Source organism: Geotrypetes seraphini, chromosome 2 (genome assembly GCF_902459505.1).
Source record: "Geotrypetes seraphini chromosome 2, aGeoSer1.1, whole genome shotgun sequence".
In the NCBI taxonomy this organism is placed as follows: Eukaryota; Metazoa; Chordata; class Amphibia; order Gymnophiona; family Dermophiidae; genus Geotrypetes; species Geotrypetes seraphini.
The window spans coordinates 258,596,645-258,617,743 of record NC_047085.1 but is presented as its reverse complement, the minus strand read 5'-3'; the positions used below and the strand labels follow the sequence as shown (position 1 = coordinate 258,617,743).

Genomic DNA, 21,099 nt, shown 5'->3' with positions numbered 1-21,099 from the left:
TGGTGTCACTGTGTATTGGGTGTCCAAAGACGATGGAGGAGGAGTGTGGCGCAGTGGTTGGATCTACAGCCTCAGCACCCTGGGGTTGTGGGTTCAAACCCCGCGCTGCTCCTTGTGACCCTGGGCAAGTCACTTAATCCTCCGTAGCTCCAGGTACGTTAGATAGATTGTGAGCCCACCGGGACAGAGAGGGAAGATGCTTGAGTACCTGATTGTAAAAACCGCTTAGATAACCTTGATAGGCGGTATATAAAATCCTAATAAACTTGAAACTTGATGCTGGTGCGAGATCCGCTTCCCGAGTTGCTGGAACTTGGGACAGTAGCTTCTGCTCTTCCGGAATTAGGGGTTGTTATTCCATTTTCTTCGTAGTGCCCAAGAAAGGGGGACTTGGTCAGACTCGCAATGGATTTCATATGGGTCACTCAGTTTCTCCGAGTTTGACATTTCATAAGGGAAACCGTGAGATTATTTGTATGTATTCTCATGTGACCACCATGTTTCTTCGCTTAGTTGTTCTCGAGCAGCGCTTTATGTTTAAGCAGACATCATTGGGCCTAGCCACGGTTACAATCAATTTAGCAGATGTTGGTAGTAGTGCTAGCGTTTTGTCGCATAGAGGTGTTTTCTTCCTTGGCCTACTGGCTGATTCAGACATCTTCCAGCTAGGTCAATTTACCAGATACACTTGGGTGATTTATTTTCTTCCTTCTTTGGATGTGGATGTTCACATTTCCGAAGGGTTCTCTTGTTCTAGGCCACATATTGGGATTTCTGGGGATATTGTTAGTCTAGTAGGAGAGGTTTGTGTTTCTTCCCAGAGACTGGGGCGACAGATTTCAATCTCGGGTTCTCCTCCTTCTTCTTCGGTCACCCAGTGCATGTGTATGGGATTTTGTACGGGTTTTAGGATATATGGTGATGACTCCCCTGGGAACTTCAGCTCGCTTTCCCGTGAACACGCTGCAGCAGTCACTTTTGGTTCATGGTTTCTTCTGGACTGCAACGGGGTATTACATTACATTAGGGATTTCTATTCCGCCTATACCTTGCAGTTCAAGGCGGATTACAAAAGAGTTGACTGGACATTTCCAGTGAAAATACAACATTTTTGTTGTTTTTTTTAACAACAGAGGAGAGATAGCTGGATAGATTCCGAAGGAACTTACAAATTGGATAGTAAATTGGCAGTACGTAACTGTGTGATATAACAAATAGATTACAGTTAGAGTACAGATAAGATTACAATACATTTCAGGGATCTGTTTACTTGGTAGGTGTTTTGGGGAGGAAGAGGTTTTCTATGTGGGGGTTTTAGAAGAGAATTTATCTGGGAGTATGGGGATGGGGGTATGGCTACCGTTTCCTAAGTTTCAGGAGTTCAGGGGTTTCAGGCCATTCTTCCGGCTTGGCGGTCCATGTCTTTTAGGAACGTGTTCTTGTGGTGCTGTTTCTCTACGGTCAGGACAGTATGTGATGTGCTCGGTTGGGCGAGTAAAGTTCTGGTCTCCTTCAATGGGTGGAATCTCATCTGTCTATGCGTCCTTTTACGAGACAGGAGCAGGGTTTGGATAGCCTTTCTCACCTCATACTCTGAGCGGGGACCGTCTTTGGGATGTTGCATTGTCCGTCACTGGATTCACCTTTCCGCGCTTTGCAAGACCATATAGTGGTAATTATACCATCTTCTACATCCTGGAGATTAGGGTCTCTTCTCTTAAGCGTTCCAGCTCTTTGTATGAGGGTGAGCTCTCCTTGACCTAGATATCATGGTCTCGTCTCAAAATTCCTAGTTTTCTAGTTCCTTCGGCGGACCCAGGGAGTGGCAGTCAGAGGGGGTAGCAGCATTATTTCTTCCTCTCCTCTGGTTTCTCTCTTTTGGGTGTTTCCCCTGGCAATTGATTGGCTGGGTTTGAATTCTCAAGCTCACTTTCAGGGTCCGATCGTCAGAGGATCTCTGGCTGCGCCCTTTTTGCTATGTGGATCTGATGTGGACTTTCTATGGCCACTCGGTTGGGATTCCTGTAACTTCCAGATTTGATCTCCTAGGGTCCGACCACCATGGTTATTCGTCCTCTTTTGGTATTCTGACCTGGCTTTTGATAGGTCATGGGTGTCTTGGCCCTCTGCCTGACTTCTATGTTTTCTATTCTTTCCTTTTTGGGCAGTTGCATTTTGCCAAGGGTTTTGTGTTCAATTCCCTTCCGCTTCAAGTGGCTATCTTGGCTTGTTTCCAAAGCTCGGTATCTTGCTCTTCACTTACTTCTCAGCTTCGTGTGGTGCTGTTCCTGGATGGAGTACGGTTTATTCGTGCACCTCTTAGAACCCTATCAGGAGTACAGTCTTCAGGTACTTCTTTGCCATTTACTGGAGGCTCTGTTTCATGCTTACTTTTTGAGCCTCTTGCAGGCTGTGACTTTGAGCACAGTGTTTCTTGTGACCATGGCTTCAGCTCGACAGTTTTCTGTGTTGCAGGCCTTGTACGGCGGGGTTTCCTATTTCTGATTTCAAAATCTGGGGTGTCAGTTTGGACGGTACCACAATTTCTTTCTAAGGAGGTGTCATCCTTTCTTTTATGACACTCTCGCTTATTCCTTCCTTCTTCCTGGGAGGAGAAATGGGGAGAAGTGCTTTTTATTCACTGCATTTTTTGACAGTGCATAGCGTTCTCTGCGAGCTAGGTTTCTAACATCTTTTAGTTGTTTAGATCACCTTTTTGTATTCTTCGAGGGACGCCTCAAATGTATGGCAGCGTCCAAAGCCTCCATCGCTCGATGGGTCCAGGAGGATATTATTTCCGCTTGCTTGATGGTTGGTGAAAGAACTTCATGTCCATTCCGCCAGAGCGATGGCTACTTCTTGGATTTGGTCCAGAGGTTTTTACCTTGGAGGAATTTTGTCTCGCGACTACTTGGTCTTCCAAGAGTGCTTTATCTCAACATTACCGGTTGGGGGAGCATGCGGTGGATGTGTCTAGTGCTTCGGTTTTTGCAGAGGCGGCGTTTGCTTCCCACCCAGATTGAGGATTGCTTTGCTACATCCCATTGGTCTCTGGATTCATCTGCTGCTGTTGCTAAGGAAGGAAAAATTATGTTCTTACCTGTTAATTTTCTTTCCTTTAGACGCAGCAGATGAATCCAGAGCCCTACCCTTTCTGAATATTGTCTGTCGGTTGTTTCTTTCGAAGTTTTTTCTTGTTGATGGTTGTGTTCTGTATTATTGCCTTTTGAGTTTGGTATGGGAAAGAAGTTTTTTACATGCTAGGCCTATACTGGAGATACAGGAGGAGTGTCAGCCAATAGGACCACCTGTTATTCAGTTTCTCTATCTCTGCCTGCTGGTATATGTGTGCTATCCCATTGGTCTCTGGATTCATCTGCTGCGTCTAAAGGAAAGAAAATTAACAGGTAAGAACATAATTTTTCCTTAAGTTTGGTGACATTAATGAAAGCAAAAATTCTGAATTAGTTCTGTACGGTTATTGTACAGTCTACTGTATAGGGAACTTTTTTTAAAATTTAAAAATATTTCATTTATACTTGTTTAGGTACAGCACTTGGGAACCAGAGGAACACATCTTGGATCCACGTCTTGTTATGGCATATGAAGAAAAGTAAGTATTGTTTCTAATTTATCCATCTCTCACATAAAGAGCAGAGGTTCCTAACACATGGTAAGAGGTACACAGTTCCTCACCTATCTTGTCCCCCAGTGTAACAGTAGCTTTTCTGTCTGTTTCTGCCCCCCCTACAAACAATAGTTCTCTCTCTGTCCCTCTCAATGCTTTCTTTTAACTTGCCTGGAACACTGCTGGTGGTGGTGACTTAGCAATTGAGTTAGCCACCTTCAGGGCCTTCTCTAGACCACACCGACTTCTGATGAGGCAACTTCCTCAGAGGCAGGTTGCAGCATAGTGAAGGCCCCAATGCTGGCTGACTAACTTGCTGTGCTGTGACTATCAGCAGTGTGCATTGTGCAAGGCAAGTTCAAAGAGACTTCTGAAAGAGAACTGTTGTTCATTTGGGGGGAGAGGAGAGGCAAAAGAGTTGTTGCTGCTGCATGGGGTGGGGGACATGTGAGGCACACATACCCATTGCTAATAGGGAAGATGGCTGCTGCTGGTTGGGGAGAGGGGGAGCTGTTCTGCTCAGGGGATGTAAAGGGAGAGCTGCTGCTCCTGCTTGGGGAGGGAGGAAGGAGAGCTGCTCCTGTTCCTGCTCATACTTCTGCTCTAGAGATAAAGGCAGAGCTGCTGCTTCTGCTTGGGGGGGGGGTGGATGTAAAGGGAGAGCTGCTGCTCCTGCTTGAGGGTGTGTGTGTGTGTAAAGGGAGAGCTTCTGCCACTCAGGGGGGGGGAGGAGCAGAAAGGGATAGGTGTGCTGCTGCTGTCTGGGGGTGGAGGATGGAAAAGGGGAGCTGCTGCTGGTATAGAGGTAGAAAGGGAAAGATGTTGGTTTCTGAGATAGTGTGGGAAAGAGGAAGAGTCAGTGCTGGACCTGAAGGGGAGAGGTAAGAGGGAGAGGTGCTGCTGGACCTTGGGGTAGGTCAGTGAAGAGAGAGACTGGATATGGGGAAAGGGGGAGAGACGTTGGACTTTAGGCAGGCAGAAATGCAGATTGTAGGGGGAGAGCAAGGAAAAGACATGGAGTAGAGATTGTAAGCTCTTCCGAGCAGGGGCTGTCTAATGTCAAAATGTACAGTGCTGCATATACCCTTCAACGCTATAGAAGTGTTAAATGGTGGTAATAGTAATAGAGATGCAGACTGTAGGGGGAGAGCAAGGAATAGAGAGGGAGACATACAAGGCAGCCACAGCGTGGGGGAGGTGTGGGCGGAAAAGAATAGAGAGGTGATGGAAAGTTGCATGGAGGGAGCATAGGGACATAGATACAGAGAAGATGCCCTCCAGTGTCCCCATGCCCTCTCCATCCAGGAAAGTAACAAGGATACAAGAGAGTAGAAGTCGAGCAGGATAGATAGAGACGTTGAAAGGTGGACATGAAGAAAGATGGCATATGGACAGACACCTTGCAAAGGTAGGAGGAAAAACAACAGAGAAAAGCCAAAGTGGGACCAAAAGTGAATGAAAAAATAAAATACTCAAACAAAGGTAGAATAAAGTATTTCATTCTTGTACAATCCCCCTTTATTCCGAGACCAGTGGGTTTTATGCATCCTTAGCCGCCAGGCACTGTAGAAAGCTTCAGATGATTGAAGTTTTAACTCCTCCCTCTGCTAGCATATCCTGGAGCATGCCCCTTGGACCCCAGTCTTGCTTTGTACATGCCAGCCTGTAGTAGTTTATCTCTTCTGATTGTGTTTTATTTTGCTAGTTTTCAGTATATTTTTTCGATATTTCCTTCGCGGGTTTGCTCTCGTGCTATGGAGGTTCCCTTCAGTGACATCCTTGCGGCGGGAGATCAGACTATTGGAGAAAGTCTGCTTTTGGGAGGTTCCCTGCGCTGCAGTAAGCCCCCTGGACAAGCCGGCAGGACAGATCAGGGCTCTGGGATTAGGAACTAGCTTGCCCCAGATTCGTCTGCTAGTGGCTGTAGCGCAGGCTGAGTGGTTTAGTGGAGGCGTTATGGGGATCAGAGCCAGACTACGTGCATCTGCCAGGTGGTTGCGCAACGTATCCGAGGATGGTGGAGGTCACTGGCCGTGGTGGTCGGGCTGGTGGGGCAGTCAGAAGACTTGAAATCCAGCTTTCCAACTGTGTGAGGCTTTGATCTCCCTACATTCTGTTCCAGCATTGCCTGCATTTTCTTCCATTCAGCACAATGGAACAGTGAGTAACAGACTGACGGCTTGTTTTAGCGATTTTGGGGGTCTTAAAAAGGGGGGTTTGGGTAGTTTCCCTGCATGCCCTACCCCTCCCCACCTCTAAAATCCCAAAATCGCTGTTTTCTAGGAATTCCTGTTCCTTTTCTGGCCATTTTATTGCAAAATCGGTACCCATCTTGAATTTTTTTTCCGATTTGAATAAAACTATATTTTTTATAGTTAGGAGCTTCATTTTTGCTCTAAACTCCCCAGGTTGGGATGGGATGGATTCATACCTCGTTTGTGGTGGATGGCTGTCGGAGGCGCAGCTGTATTCCACATGCGCTGTGGCCTGCGAGGGGGGCGAAATTTGCATGGATGCGGTGCATTCTACCTCCAGGGAGACCCTTCTGCCCCAAGTTCAGTGAAAATCACGTCTTGGGATTCTAGGGGAAAGTGCTGGCGGCATTTTGGCAAAATGCAAGTACGGTTCCGGAGAAAAGCCTCATAAGTCTTCCAAGCACTCTGAGTCTGAGGCACACAGGGCAGCTCTCGCCGCATGAGATCTTTTTCCCCCAGAATATGTGAGGAAAAAAGAGGGCTCTATCAGGCATACTTAGTTAAGAAGTACATGCCTGTGGTCACCCCCACTGACGTCTGAGACACCTGTGGGGATTCTGCCTCTGTGGACCAGAGTTTTTCGCTTTGTTCCCTGGTGGGGACACCGGAGTGGAAATGGGCGATGCCCGCAATTGCATCAGGCCCTCTCTCGATCCCTCTGCTTTCGTAGGGAGGTTTGGCGCATCAACAGAGGTGGCAAATTTGGCGGAGCTCCGCGATCAGGATCAATGTGGTCCCAGGACCTGGCTGACGATTCCACAGTATGCAGGTTCTTCAATCCTGCTTGTCTGGAGGACCTCATTACAGAATTACATTACATTACATTAGGGATTTCTGTTCCGCCATTACCTTGCTGTTCAAGGCGGATTACGAATGGATTGTCAGGACATTAGAAGTATTTAGGGAGTAGTTTGTACATTTCTTTTGAGTTGCTAAGGATTACATCTGAATTGTCATGGTATTAGAAGTACATATGGAGTAGCTGCAGGTGATGCTTGGGACATATCTGATTGAGTTAGTTTGGTTTTATGTGTTTTTTGAATAGAAGGGTTTTTAATTCTTTTTTGAAGGTTTTGTAGTCTGTGGTCAAGGTCAATAGGTTGTAGAGTTGGAGATTGAGTATTGCAGCTCGAGTGGCTAGGAGGATGTCGTACAGTTTTTGTCTTTTGACGTTTTTGTTTGGAGGGTGTGTGAATGGTGCGTGGGTTCTCCTATGTCTAGTTGAGGTGGATTGAACTAGTCGATTGTTCCAATAGGCTGGGCTGTCTCTGTTTATTGCTTTAAATAGTAGGCAGTAAAATTTGAAGTGTATTCTCACTTGTATTGGGAGCCAATGTGAGTCGTGGTATGCCTCTGTGATGTGGTCGAATTTCTTCAGTGAGTAGACCAGTCTTAGGGATGTGTTTTGTATTGTTTGTAGTTGTTTTATCATGGTTGCTGTGCAGGGGAGATATAGTATGTTGCAGTAGTCTATTAGACCTAGGATTAGGGATTGTAGTAAGAGTTGGAATTGTTTTCTGTCGAATAATTTTCTGACTTGCTTCAGGTTTCTCATGACTGCAAATGATTTCTTTTATTGTTTGTTGATTTGTGGCTGCAGGAGTTTTGAAGTGGTATGTTGTAGAGTTTATGACAAGGTTTGCAATGGTTGGGGTTTTGTTATTTTTGAGTAGGATGAAGTTTGTTTTGTCCGGATTTAGTTTTAGTTTGTGGTCTTTCATCCGTGTTGCTATTGTTTCGAGTGTTCTGTGTATTGTGTCTGCCATGGATGGTGCTGGTTGATCAAAAGGAAGGAGAATGGTGAACTTGTCTGTATAACTTTAGGAGGATAGACCTTGTTTGTCTAGGTAGGAGCCAAGGGAGGCAATGTATAGGTTGAAGAGTGTGGGAGAAAGAGGTGATCATTGGGGTACTCCACAGGGGTTAGATCATGGCTCAGATTTTTCTTTGTTTTAACTCTGTATGTTCTGGATTGTAGGAATCCTTTAAACCATGATAGTACCTATTGAGTCCAGTATTTGTAGAAGGATGTTATGATCTACCAGGTCAAAGGCTGCGGAGAGATCTAGTTGAATAATTAGTATTTTTTTGCCTGTGCTGAGGTGTTGTTTGGCGGTGTCCATAAGTGAGCCTGTGCTGTGGTTGGTTCTGTGCTGTGGTTGGTTCTGAAGCCTGATTGTGTTGGGTGGAGTAGGTTGTGATTTTCTAGGTATGAGTTTAGGACTTTAGCTACCAGGCCTTCCATTAGCTTGACATAAAGTGGTATTGAGGCTATGGGACTGTAGTTGGATGGTTGGTCTATTTCTCCTTTGGGGTCTTTCAGGATTAGAGTGATGATGATTTCGCTGATGTGTTGTGGGAAAAGGCCGTCAGTGAGTAGGGTTTCTATCCATTGCAAGAGTAGAGTGTAAAATAGTGTACTGGAGGCTTTCAATAGGTATGGAGGGCAGTGGTTGAGGTCGCAAGTTGCGTGGCTGTATTTGTTGTAGAATTTGAAGTCTGACCATTGTATTGGTGAGAAATGTTCTGTCTGCTGCAACTGCTTCTTCTTCTGTGGAGGGTGTTGTGATCTCTTCTAGGTGCATAGGTGTTCCATAGAAGGTGGATCTTATAGTTGCGATTTTGTCTTTGAAGAATGCCGTTAAGAGCCTGTGGATCAGGGTGACTAAAGTAGGGAAAATCCTGTTATAAATCCTGTGTTTTAGGGTAGCACTGATAGAACCTGCAGTTTTGTTTAAAATACTGTGTTTTAGGTGGTATAGAGCCTATATTTCTGGTGCCTGTGGCTCAGGGTGACTAAAGTAGGGAAAATCCTGTTATAAATCCTGTGTTTTAGGGTAGCATGATAGAACCTGCAGTTTTGTTTAAAATACTGTGTTTTAGGTGGTATAGAGCCTATATTTCTGCCTTACTAGTAGTCTTACTTATAGTCCCACCAACCCCAGGGACCACTATTCATATATATAGACCCATATAATCAGGACTACTCAAATCAAGTCACTTCACAACCAATCAAGATGACCTTTATTCTATGCAATCACTGTGGTGCTTTAATTCCAAGACATACTATTTGGAGGCTTAAGGCTTGCCCCATCTGTCTTCAACTTGCCAGTATTAAGGAGGAGCTCTGCAAACTTAAACAAGAATTGAATACAATTAAAGCAGCTTCCATCACTCCACAAAATCATACCAACTTACCACCTCTACCTCAAAGAATAAAACAGCCCAGGAATAAATGGGTCACAGTAGGCTCAGGAAGACTGCGACATGTAACACAGAAACATCCACCTTCACTAATATTACCTCTACAGAATTCCTTCGCTCCACTAGTGCACTGCGATACTCAGGAAAACAGAAGGGAGGTGGGACTGGAACCAATGAAGGAAACTCAAGAGAACAAGAGCACCCTAAGTACAAATAAAAAAGCCAAAAACAGAAAACTATTACTGTTGGGGGATTCCATCATCAGAGGCATTAACCTTGGAACACAGGGCGAGGAGACCAAAATAGTGAAATGTCTTCCAGGATCCTCAGCTACCAGGAGTTCCAGGCAAATACTGACTATAATTAAGGAAGAAACTAAGGATTTTAACACTGATGTTGTTATCCATCTGGGAACAAATGACCTGGCCAACAACTCCACACTTGCAGCACAGAAAGCTTTTCGGGAGCTTGGTGAGGGCGTGAAACCTTTTGTAAAGACTTTAGCTTTTTCTGAAATACTGCCTGCATATGGAAAAGGAGAGCAAAGAGTGAAAAACACAGAGGACTTTAATAGATGGCTCAGAGCCTGGTGTCATCAAGAAGGCTTCAGGTACATAGGAGGATGGGGAAATACATGGAAGGACAAGAAGCTATATTGCACTGATGGGCTACATATTACTACAGCAGGAAAAAGAAACCTTGCAGAGAAATTTAGACAATATTTTTCTAGGCATTTAAACTAGAAGGTGGGGGTGGTGTATGTACGAAGGACAATTATAGAGACCACCCCCGGCAAAAGAAAAGATGTGATAGTAGTAAAGGCTGCAACATAAGCAATATCAGCAACTCATTTCTTAGTATTGCAACGGAAAGTGAAACGACACAAAAATCCATACGAAAAAGGAGATTATCGCTGAAAAATAGCTGGAAAGCGATGACCACAAATGCTCGCAGTCTAAGCAACAAAGTTCATGATCTGCAAGCCCTGATATTAGAGGCAGATCTAGATATTGTTGCTATCACAGAGACATGGTTCAGTGAATCACATGGATGGGATGCAAACATACCGGGATATAATCTTTTTAGGAAGGACAGAGATGGTCATAAAGGTGGAGGAGTAGCTCTCTATGTAAAGATCAATATCCAAGCGACCGAAATGCAAGGGACCTGGGGAGAGGAAGAAGCGATATGGATTGCTCTGAAAAGAGAAGATGGAACTTCTATCTACGTGGGTGTAGTCTACAGACCTCCGACTCAATCGCAGCAAATTGATAAGGATATGATTGTGGATATCCAAAAGTTTGGAAGGAAAGAGGAGGTTCTGCTGTTGGGAGATTTCAACCTGCCGGATGCGGACTGGAATGTTCCGTCTGCGGAATCGGAAAGAAGTAGGGAGATTGTGGATGCCTTTCAAGAGGCTCTGCTCAGACAAATGGTGACGGAACCCACAAGGGAAAAAGCGATATTGGATCTGGTCCTCACAAATGGAGAGAGTATCTCTAATGTTCGAGTGGGTGTTCACCTGGGTAGTAGCGATCATCAAACGGTTTGGTTTGATATAACGGCTAAAGTGGAGAGCGGCCGCACGATACTTAAAGTCCTAGATTTCAAACGTACGGACTTTAATGCAATGGGAAAGTACCTGAAGAAAGAGCTGTTAGGATGGGAGGACATAAGAGAAGTGGAAAGACAGTGGTCTAAGCTGAAAGGAGCGATAAAAATGGCTACGGACCTTTAGGTGAAGAAAATCAATAAAAACAAGAGAAAAAGGAAGCCGATATGGTTCTCCAACCTAGTGGCTGAGAAAATAAAGGCGAAAGATATGGCGTTCATGAAATATAAAAAAAACCCAAGAAGAGGAGAGCAGAAAGGACTACAGGGTGAAACTGAAAGAAGCCAAGAGAGAGATACGTTTGGCGAAGGCACAGGCGGAAGAACAAATGGCTAAAAATGTAAAAAAGGGAGATAAAAATTTTTTCAGATATATTAGTGAAAGGAGGAAGATAAAAAATGGAATTGCTAGGCTAAAAGATGCTGGGAACAAATATGTGGAGAGTGATGAGGAGAAAGCAAATGTGCTAAACAAATACTTCTGTTCTGTGTTCACAGAAGAAAATCCTGGAGAAGGACCGAGATTGTCTGGCAAAGTTACACGAGAAAATGGAGTAGATTCTGCGCCGTTCACGGAGGAGGGTGTTTATGAGCAACTTGAAAAACTGAAGGTGGACAAAGCGATGGGACCAGACGGGATCCATCCCAGGATACTAAGGGAGCTCAGAGAGGTTCTGGCGAGTCCTATTAAAGACTTGTTCAACAAATCTCTGGAGACGGGAGTGATTCCTGGGGATTGGAGGAGAGCGGATGTGGTCCCTATTCATAAAAGTGGTCACAGGGATGAAGCAGGAAACTACAGGCCGGTGAGCCTCACTTCAGTTGTTGGAAAAATAATGGAAGTGTTGCTGAAAGAAAGGATAGTGTATTTCCTTGAATCTAATGGGTTACAGGATCCGAGGCAACATGGCTTTAAGAACATAAGAACATAAGAACATAAGCAGTGCCTCCGCCGGGTCAGACCATAGGTCCATCCTGCCCGGCAGTCCGCTCCCGCGGCGGCCCAAACAGGTCACGACCTGTCTGAATCACCAGAAGGGGCTCCCCTGCCTCCTTGGCTTCCCATTGAAGTCCCATCTTCCCATCGAAGTCCTAACCCTCCGGTCTTGCGCATGCACGACCTGGTTGGGTTTCTATACTTATTAGCTTTCTATACTTGTGTTACATCCCAGCTCCTCCCTCAGTATCCCACGATCCCTTTATCCCTCAGGAATTCGTCCAATCCCTGTTTGAATCCCTGTTTGAATCCCTGTTTGAATTTACAAAAGGTAAATCGTGCCAAACGAACCTGATTGAATTTTTTGATTGGGTGACCAGAGAGCTGGATCGAGGACATATGCTAGATGTAATTTACTTGGATTTCAGCAAAGCCTTTGATACAGTTCCTCATAGGAGGCTGTTGAACAAACTTGAAGGGCTGAAGTTAGGACCCAAAGTGGTGAACTGGGTCAGAAACTGGCTGTTGGACAGACGCCAGAGGGTGGTGGTTAATGGAAGTCGCTCGAAGGAAGGAAAGGTGACTAGTGGAGTCTCTCAGGGTTCGGTGCTGGGGCTAATCCTGTTCAATATGTATGTAAGTGACATTGCTGAAGGGTTAGAAGGAAAAGTGTGCCTTTTTGCAGATGATACCAAGATTTGTAACAGAGTAGACACCGAAGAGGGAGTGGAAAATATGAAAAAGGATCTGCAAAAGTTAGAGGAATGGTCTAATGCCTGGCAACTAAAATTCAATGCAAAGAAATGCAGAGTAATGCATTTGGGGATTAATAATAGGAAGGAACCGTATATGCTGGGAGGAGAGAAGCTGATATGCACGGACGGGGAGAGGGACCTTGGGGTGATAGTGTCCGAAGATCTAAAGGCGAAAAAACAGTGTGACAAGGCAGTGGCTGCTGCCAGAAGGATTCTGGGCTGTATAAAGAGAGGCGTAGTCAGTAGAAGGAAGAAGGTGTTGATGCCCCTGTACAGGTCATTGGTGAGGCCCCACTTGGAGTATTGTGTTCAGTTTTGGAGACCGTATCTGGCGAAAGACGTAAGAAGACTTGAGGCGGTCCAGAGGAGGGCGACGAAAATGATAGGAGGCTTGCGCCAGAAGACGTATGAGGAGAGACTGGAAGCCCTGAATATGTATACCCTAGAGGAAAGGAGAGACAGGGGAGATATGATTCAGACGTTCAAATACTTAAAGGGTATTAACGTAGAACAAAATCTTTTCCAGAGAAAGGAAAATGGTAAAACCAGAGGACATAATTTGAGGTTGAGGGGTGGTAGATTCAGGGGCAATGTTAGGAAATTCTACTTTACGGAGAGGGTGGTGGATGCCTGGAATGCGCTCCCGAGAGAGGTGGTGGAGAGTAAACTGTGACTGAGTTCAAAGAAGCGTGGGATGAACACAGAAGATTTAGAATCAGAAAATAATATTAAAGATTGAACTAGGCCAGTTACTGGGCAGATTTGTACGGTCTGCGTCTATGTATGGCCGTTTGGAGGAGGATGGGCAGGGGAGGGCTTCAATGGCTGGGAGGGTGTAGATGGGCTGGAGTAAGTCTTAACAGAGATTTCGGCAGTTGAAACCCAAGCACAGTACCGGGTAAAGCTTTGGATTCTCGCCCAGAAATAGCTAAGAAGAAAAAAAAAAAAAAAAAATTTAAATTGAATCAGGTTGGGCAGACTGGATGGACCATTCGGGTCTTTATCTGCCGTCATCTACTATGTTACTATGTTAGGGTGGCTGTGGGTGTGGGTGCATTGTTGCTTGTCTGGTAGGGTCTGGAGTCTGTGAGTTCTTTTAGTAGTTGGAATAGTTTTTTTGTGTCTTGGGATTCTTCTCATATTTGCTTTGTATAGATGTTTTTCGGTTTTCTTTTAATTTAATTTTGGTTCAATTTTCTCCATGTTGTTTTTGTGGAGTCTTGACTGCATTGTCTTTTTAGTAGGAGTAGTTCATTGTCAAGCCATTTGTCAAATTTTCTATGGATTCTGGTTTTGGTCTGTTCTGGAGCTAGCTCATCTAGGGTTGCTGCACTTAGCTGGCTCCATTGTGAGATGAAGTTGTTGGGGTTATAGTCTTGGATTATGGCGTCTGTTTTTGTCCAAGATTTAAAACTGCACCTGGATTACTTTTAAAACCAATTGGAGGAAAACCATTTTTTTTCACTCAGAGAACAGTTAAGTTCCAGAACGCATTGCCAGAGGATGTGGTAAGAGTGGATAGCGTAGTTGGTTTTAAGAAAGGTTTGGACAAGTTCCTGGAGGAAAAGTCCATAGTCTGTTATTGAGAAAGACATAGGGGAAGCCAGTGCTTGCCCTGTATCGGTAGCATAGAATATTGCTACTCCTTGGGTTTTGGCCTGGTACTAGTGACCCGGATTGTCCACCGTGAGAACTGGCTACTGGGCTTGATGGACCATTGGTCTGACCCAGTAAGGTTATTCTTATGTTCTTAACTCAAATTACTACTACATTCTTCAACAACAATGATGCACCCACCTGCTAAGAAAAAGCAATTTTAACATAGAGGTAAAATGCTTCAATTTGAACCACCCTATGTCTACTAAGTCTGTATGCTATGTCTGTAAGAACATAAGAATTGCCGCTGCTGGGTTAGACCAGTGGTCCATTGTACCCAGCAGTCTGTTCCGCAGTGGCCCTTAGGAAAAATACCCTTACCCTAATTGAGTCTAGCCTTATTTGCGTACGTTCTGGTTCAGCTGGAACTTGTCTAAATTTGTCTTGAATCCCTGGAGAGTGTTTTTCCCTATAACAGCCTCCGGAAGAGCATTCCAGTTTTCTACCACTCTCTGGGTAAAGAAGAACTTCCTTACGTTTGTACGGAATCTATCCCCTTTTAACTTTTTTGTGCCATAGCTTCCAAATTTCCCCATCTTATTCCTTAGGCTCCTTGGCTCATGTACATACACTTGAGTTTTCGGCCTGTTACTTTCTTGTATTTCCTTCCCTCTTGTGTCTCTTTCGATCCGTCAGGATTTCTGTCTTGCCTATGATCCAGTGAGTCTTCCCCGCAATCTTCCTGTATGGTATCCCCTGGGTATACCGCTTCCCGAACCATCATCTCTTGATCGACTATAAGCTTTCCCCTTCTTCCTAGTTTAAAAACTTCTCAATTTCTCTATTGATGTTGCTTGCAAGTAGCCTCGTTCCATCTCCGCTGAGGTGGAGTCCATCCTTCCTGTATAGCTTGCTCTTCCCCCAAAACATCGTCCAGTTGTGCACAAAGTGAAATCCTTCCTCACACCAGCACCTCATCCATACGTTGACTGCTTGCAGCTCCGTCTACCTCTTCTCGTCTGCCCTGGGTACCGGCAGGATCTCTGAGAACGCTACCCTCAGCGTTCTGGTCATCAGCTTCCCTCCTAGCATCTGGAACTGGTCCTTCAGTGCTTCCCTGCTGTAATTCCTGTTGCTCACATTGTTTGTCCCCACGTGGATCACCACTGCCGTATCTTCCTCTTCCACGTTGTCGATGATCCTGTCGATGCGGCTCACTATATCTTCTACCTTGGCTCCTGGTAGGCAGGTCACCAGTCAGTCCTGTCTTCCTCCTGCTTATTTGGCTGTCGACTTGTCTGAGGATGGAGTCTCCCACGATGATTGCTGTCCTCTCTATCTTCTCTTGCCTCTCTAGCCGCAGGTCCGTGTCTTTGGTGTATGACCATCTCTCCAGCCATAGGTCCGTGTCCTCTGTGCACTTCTATCTTCCCTCATCCTGGCGTAGGCTTGCACCGGACTCGTCTTCTTGTGGGTTCCCTCCACTGTTTCCAGTTCTCCCTGCGGTGTCACCCTTTTCTTCCTTGTGGTTGTCCTCCAGGTGGTCCTCACTCTCTGTAGGTGTATCTTGGCAGTTCCATTGTTGCTGGTGATTTTCTACAGCCTCCCTGTATGCCTCCTCGATTAACTTTTCTAACTCCCAGACTTCTTCCTCAATGGTTTCCTCTGTTTTGACATTCTTTGCCTCTCTGTCTTTCTCCTCCACTGCTCGAAGTGCTTCCAGTTCCAGTATTCTGCCCTCCAGGAGTCTGACTTGTTTCTTCAGGCTTTCCAGTTCCCCGCATCAAGTGCATACATAAGACCGCCTCCCAGAGGGGAGGTAGTCATACATATGGCAGACAGTGCAGAAAACTGGGTAGCTCAACATCCTGATTCTGTCTGCTGCTTCCATTGCTGTCTGCTTGCCAGTCTGCTGTCTGAAGTGGCTTCTCCCTGTTTCCCTATATGCCTTCTTTGTCTGAAGTGGCTTCTCCTTGTGTAGGATTCTGTGTAGCGTCCTTGGTGTTACTGTGAAGTCCCTCTCCTGATTTTAAACCTGCTACCCTTGCTTGCTTGTTGCTTGTGTGTCCTCTGTGTCTGCTGTGGTTGCCCTCTGCTCTTCTTTGCAATGATTCGTCCCTTTTTAAGGCCCTTCGTAAAGGCACTTCGGATCAGTGCTTGGCTGACGTCGGAGGGGTGGGCGGAGCTACCTCTCGCCGCTGCTGCCTCTCACTCTCGCCTACCCTGCTTCTCTGTTCTTTCTCCTCTCTCTCAGCTCCTGATTTTGCTCTTTCTCCTGCTCGCCTGCCTCCCTACTTTCTTCTGCCTGCCCTGATCTCTGGGCTCAGCTGTTAACTCGCCGCTGGTTCCTCCCCTTTTAAGGGGTGCTCAAGATCAGTGCTTGGCTGACGTTGAAGGGGTGGGTGGAGCTACCTCTCGAAACTGTTGCCCCTTACTCTCATCTGCCCTGCTTCTCTGTTCTTTCCCCTCTTACTCCTCTCTCTCTCTGCTCCCAATTCTGTTCTTTCTCCTTCTCGCCTGCCTCCCGACTTTCTCCTGCCTGCCCTGCTGTAATCTAAACCCCCTTTGTCTATACTGTAAATGCTGTAAAGTCTGTATTTCTCACTAAAATTTGTCCTACCCATACTATGAATGTACTCTTGTTACCCATTTTGGGCTCCTTTTGGGAGGACAGGCGCTAAATAAATGACTAAATAAATAAATAAATTATAGAGGCTCAGTATTAAAGCAACCTGTGAACTACTGTCTGGGAAAGATAAACTTGGGTATCAATAGGTTATATCATTGTAGTTCTCTCTCTTTTTTTTTTTTTAGCTCAGCAAAATCAGTTAGGCAATAATGTAGCCTTTAGAGTCTGTTAGGGTTTAATACAAAAACAAGAGTTTAATACAAAACATAACATAACATAACAACAGATATCTATACCGCATAACCCTTAGTTTAGTGCGGTTTACAAAAGATTATGCTATGAGTAAATAGAGATAATGCAATACGCAAGAATTAGCTAGCTACAAATTTAGAAAAAAGAAAAGTTTTCAAAAGTTTTCTGTAATGTTTATAAGATATTGGGCGGAATTCTTTATCAAATTGAGCTGCTTGATAAGAAAGACAGTGCCCATGATATTTCTTACCACAGTTGAAGTGGACTTAGACCAGATATACTATCAGATCGACAAACTTAAAAGTGACAAATCCCCTGGACCGGATGGAATTCACCCGAGAGTCTTAAAGGAATTGAAGGTTGAAATCGGAGAGTTATTGCAAAAACTTGCAAACCTGACAATCAGAACTGGACAGATACCGGACGACTGGAGGATAGCGAACGTCACCCCAATTTTCAAAAAAGGATCGAGAGGGGAACCGGGCAACTATAGACCTGTGAGTCTTACGTCTGTCCCCGGCAAGATGGTTGAAGCACTGATCAAGGATAGCATGGTCCGGCACTTGGACGCACACGACTTGATGAAACCCAGTCAACACGGATTCAGGAAAGGGAAATCATGTTTGACGAATTTACTCCAATTTTTTGAGACCGTGAACGAGCAAATTGATAGTGGGAAGCCGGTGGACATAATATACTTGGACTTCCAGAAAGCGTTCGACAAAGTTCCACACGAAAGACTTCTCAGGAAACTACAAAGCCATGGCATAGAGGGGGATATACAAAGATGGATAGGCAAATGGCTGGAAAACCGAAAGCAGAGAGTGGGCATAAATGGGAAGTTCTCCGACTGGGAGAAAGTGACTAGTGGTGTACCCCAGGGCTCGGTACTTGGGCCGATCCTTTTTAATATTTATATCAATGATCTGGAGGAAGGAACATCCAGTGAGATCATCAAGTTTGCAGACGATACAAAACTATGCCGGGCGATCAGATCGCATGAGGATAGAGAGAAACTCCAGAGCGACTTGTGTCGGTTAGAAACATGGGCGGAGAAATGGCAGATGAAGTTCAATGTGGAGAAATGCAAGGTAATGCATTTAGGCAATAAGAATAAGGAATACGAGTATACAATGTCAGGTGCAACTCTGGGGAAGAGTGAACAAGAAAAGGACCTGGGTGTACTGATAGATAGGACCCTGAAGCCGTCGGCACAATGCGCGGCAGCGGCAAAGAAGGCAAATAGAATGTTGGGCATGATAAAGAAAGGAATCTCGAGTAGATCGGAGAAAGTTATAATGCCGCTTTATAGGGCAATGGTCAGACCACACTTGGAATACTGCGTCCAACATTGGTCTCCCTACCTAAAGAAGGATATAAAACTGCTGGAGAGGGTGCAGAGACGAGCAACAAAACTGGTGAAGGGTATGGAGAAACTGGAATACGAGGACAGACTTATAACACTAGGATTATTCTCCCTTGAGAAAAGGAGACTGCGTGGGGATATGATCGAGACCTTCAAAATACTGAAAGGAATCGACATAATAGAGCAGAGAAGATTATTTACATTGTCCAATTTGACACGGACTAGAGGACATGTAATGAAGCTAAGGGGGGACAGGTTCAGGACTAATGTCAGGAAGTTCTGCTTCACTCAGAGAGTGGTTGACACCTGGAATGCCCTCCCAGATGAGATTATTGCGGAATCGACCGTCCTAGGCTTCAAGAGCAAACTAGATGCATATCTCCTTAAGAGAGGCATGTAAGGATATGGTGGACTATAAATTACGACAGGTGTACACCTGGCAGGGCCTCCGCGTGTGCGGATCGCCAGACTTGATGGACCGAAGGTCTGATCCGGAGATGGCATTTCTTATGTTCTTATGTTCTTATTTTTACAGCCCTTAACAGAAGGGAACATAAATAGGGCATGGGATTGTCTACTGTTCCTGTGAATCATAGTAACAAATCTATCAACAAGGTAAAGCGGAGCGGCACCAAAAGCGACAGTGTTTTAGCTTAGATTAGTGTTTTAGGTTGCATTTCAGGGCATAATATCAGATTAAGGCACAAACAGCTGTTGAGGAAAGGCTCTGGTGGTGTTATACCGTATTTTCACGCATATAACACGCATGCGTGTATAACACACATACACGTATAGCGCGCGGGTCCATAGCATGTCTGTAAAAAATTTTTTATATAGCACGCACATGCGTATACCGCGCATGCTGCTATAACCTCCTCCCACTCCCGCTTACTCTTCTGGCCTGCGAAACGGCCTCCTCCCCCCCCCGCTCGCGTTACCCCCCTCCCCCGCAATCCAACAACCCCCCCATCACCGCAAAACATCTCTTACCCGATTGGGCACCGGCACCAGCACCAATGCACAGGACATGCCAGTGCCAGTGCCCAAAGATCCTCCCTCGTTGTGCTGTGCTGGGCTGGGCTGGGCTGTGCGGTGCAGGGAGATCCTCCTTCTTCCCTGTGCCGGGCTGGACTGGGCTTTGAGCATTTGCGCATGCTCAAAGCCTTCTGGTCTCGTTCTCTCTGAGATTCTCAAATCTGAGAATCTCGGAGAGAGCGAGATCAGAAGGCTTTGAGCATGCGCAAATGCTCAAAGCCCAGTCCAGCCCGGCACCGGGAAGAAGGAGGATCTCCCTGCACAGCCCAGCCCAGCCCAACGAGGGAGGATCTTAGGGCACTGGCACTGGCACATCCTGTACATTGGTACTGGTGCCGGTGCCCAATCGGGTAAGAAATGTTTTGCGGTGCTGGGGGGGTTGTAGGATCGCGAGCGGGGGGGAGGATGCCGGTTCGCAGGGGGGATGCCGGATCGGAAATAAAAAAAAAGTTGTAAAACGTGCTCACACGTATAGCACGCACGGTTATGCACGGTTTGTAAAATCGTGTATAACGCGCGCGTTATATGCGTGAAAATACGGTAATTACCTCTCGCTCACCCCAAGACAGAACTTTTTGATTTATAGGCTCTTCAGCCAAACAGCAACAGGACGTTACTTTAGTAGTTTTTTTCTGCCCTTTATTCTTTCAGGTATAAGTACTTCTGCACCGCAGTATGGCTGTGAAACATCGTATCACCAAAGCTGCTGCTCAGGTTGTCTCTGTGCAGACAGAAAATTTTACCCAGGCAGAGGGAGTGGTTCCATGTGCAAGCTGTCTTCAGCTTGACTCTCTCATGAAGGAAGTAAAGGAACTAAGAGAGGAGGTAGCAAGATTGAGAAGCATCCATGAGAATGAGAGGTACATCGATAAAATGGTTCATGAGGCGTCAGATTTCCAGCAGTGTGGAAGAAGAGGCTGTGCTGAGGGAAGACAGCTAGACTCAGATTATGAAACACTGCAAGATTGGTACTGTGACTACCCCCGCCCTTGAACTGAAGAACCGGTATGCTGTCCTGGAAGTGAAGGAGATGAGAGCATCCCAAGGAGAGGAAGAACCAAACTTGAAATCCCAAAAATTACTAGATCCTTGATTACTAGGAGACGTAAGGTAGTGGTAGTTGGCGATTCCCTTCTGAGGGGTACAGGAACATCCATCTGCAGACCAGACATGATGTCACGAGAGGTATGCTGTCTGCCTAGTGCCAAAATCCAAGATGTTACGGAGAGCTTGCCGAGACTCATCAAGCCTGATGACGTATTATCTGATGTTTCTCATCCATATTGGCACTAACAATACTGCCAGGTACCCCTGTGAATGTATCAAAAGCGACTTTGTGGTTCTGGAAGAGAAGGTGAAGCCAGAGTGTAGGTGGTATTCTCGTCCAAACTCCCTGTCGAGGATAAAGGCCAGGGCAGAGAAGCTCGCATCCTGGAGATGAATGCGTGGCTACTTGGATGGTGTCATTGAGTGCATTTTGGCTACCTGGACCATGGGATGATTTTCCAAGGCCTGCTGAGTAGGGATGGTGTGCATCTATCAAAGAAGTGTCTTTGGCAGCAAGCTGGCTAATCTACTGAAGAGGGCTTTAAACTAGAAGTGATGGGGCAGGGTGATCAAAGCCCACAGGTGAGTATAAGCCCTCTGGTAAGTAAATCACTGAATACCTCTACACAAATGGGAAAAGGGGGCAATGTCTGGAAAGCAGTATATACTTATGCTCGAAGTATGTGAAACAAGAATCTGGATCTAGAAGCTGTGATGGAAGAAGATGAGCTGGATTTAGTGGCGATCACGGAGATGTGGTTTACAGACAACCATGACTGGGATG

General features: G+C 45.6%; 1 protein-coding gene across 2 annotated transcripts in view; it reads left to right on the top strand.

Moving 5' to 3' along the window:
* Positions 1-21,099, top strand: part of CBX7 (chromobox 7) — a 182,157-nt gene that overhangs the window by 74,299 nt on the left and 86,759 nt on the right. For both annotated transcript variants that reach the window (XM_033929930.1, XM_033929932.1), the window contains exon 3: positions 3,548-3,613. In XM_033929930.1, the coding sequence (XP_033785821.1) occupies positions 3,548-3,613 (66 nt within the window). The remainder of the gene's footprint in view (positions 1-3,547; positions 3,614-21,099) is intronic.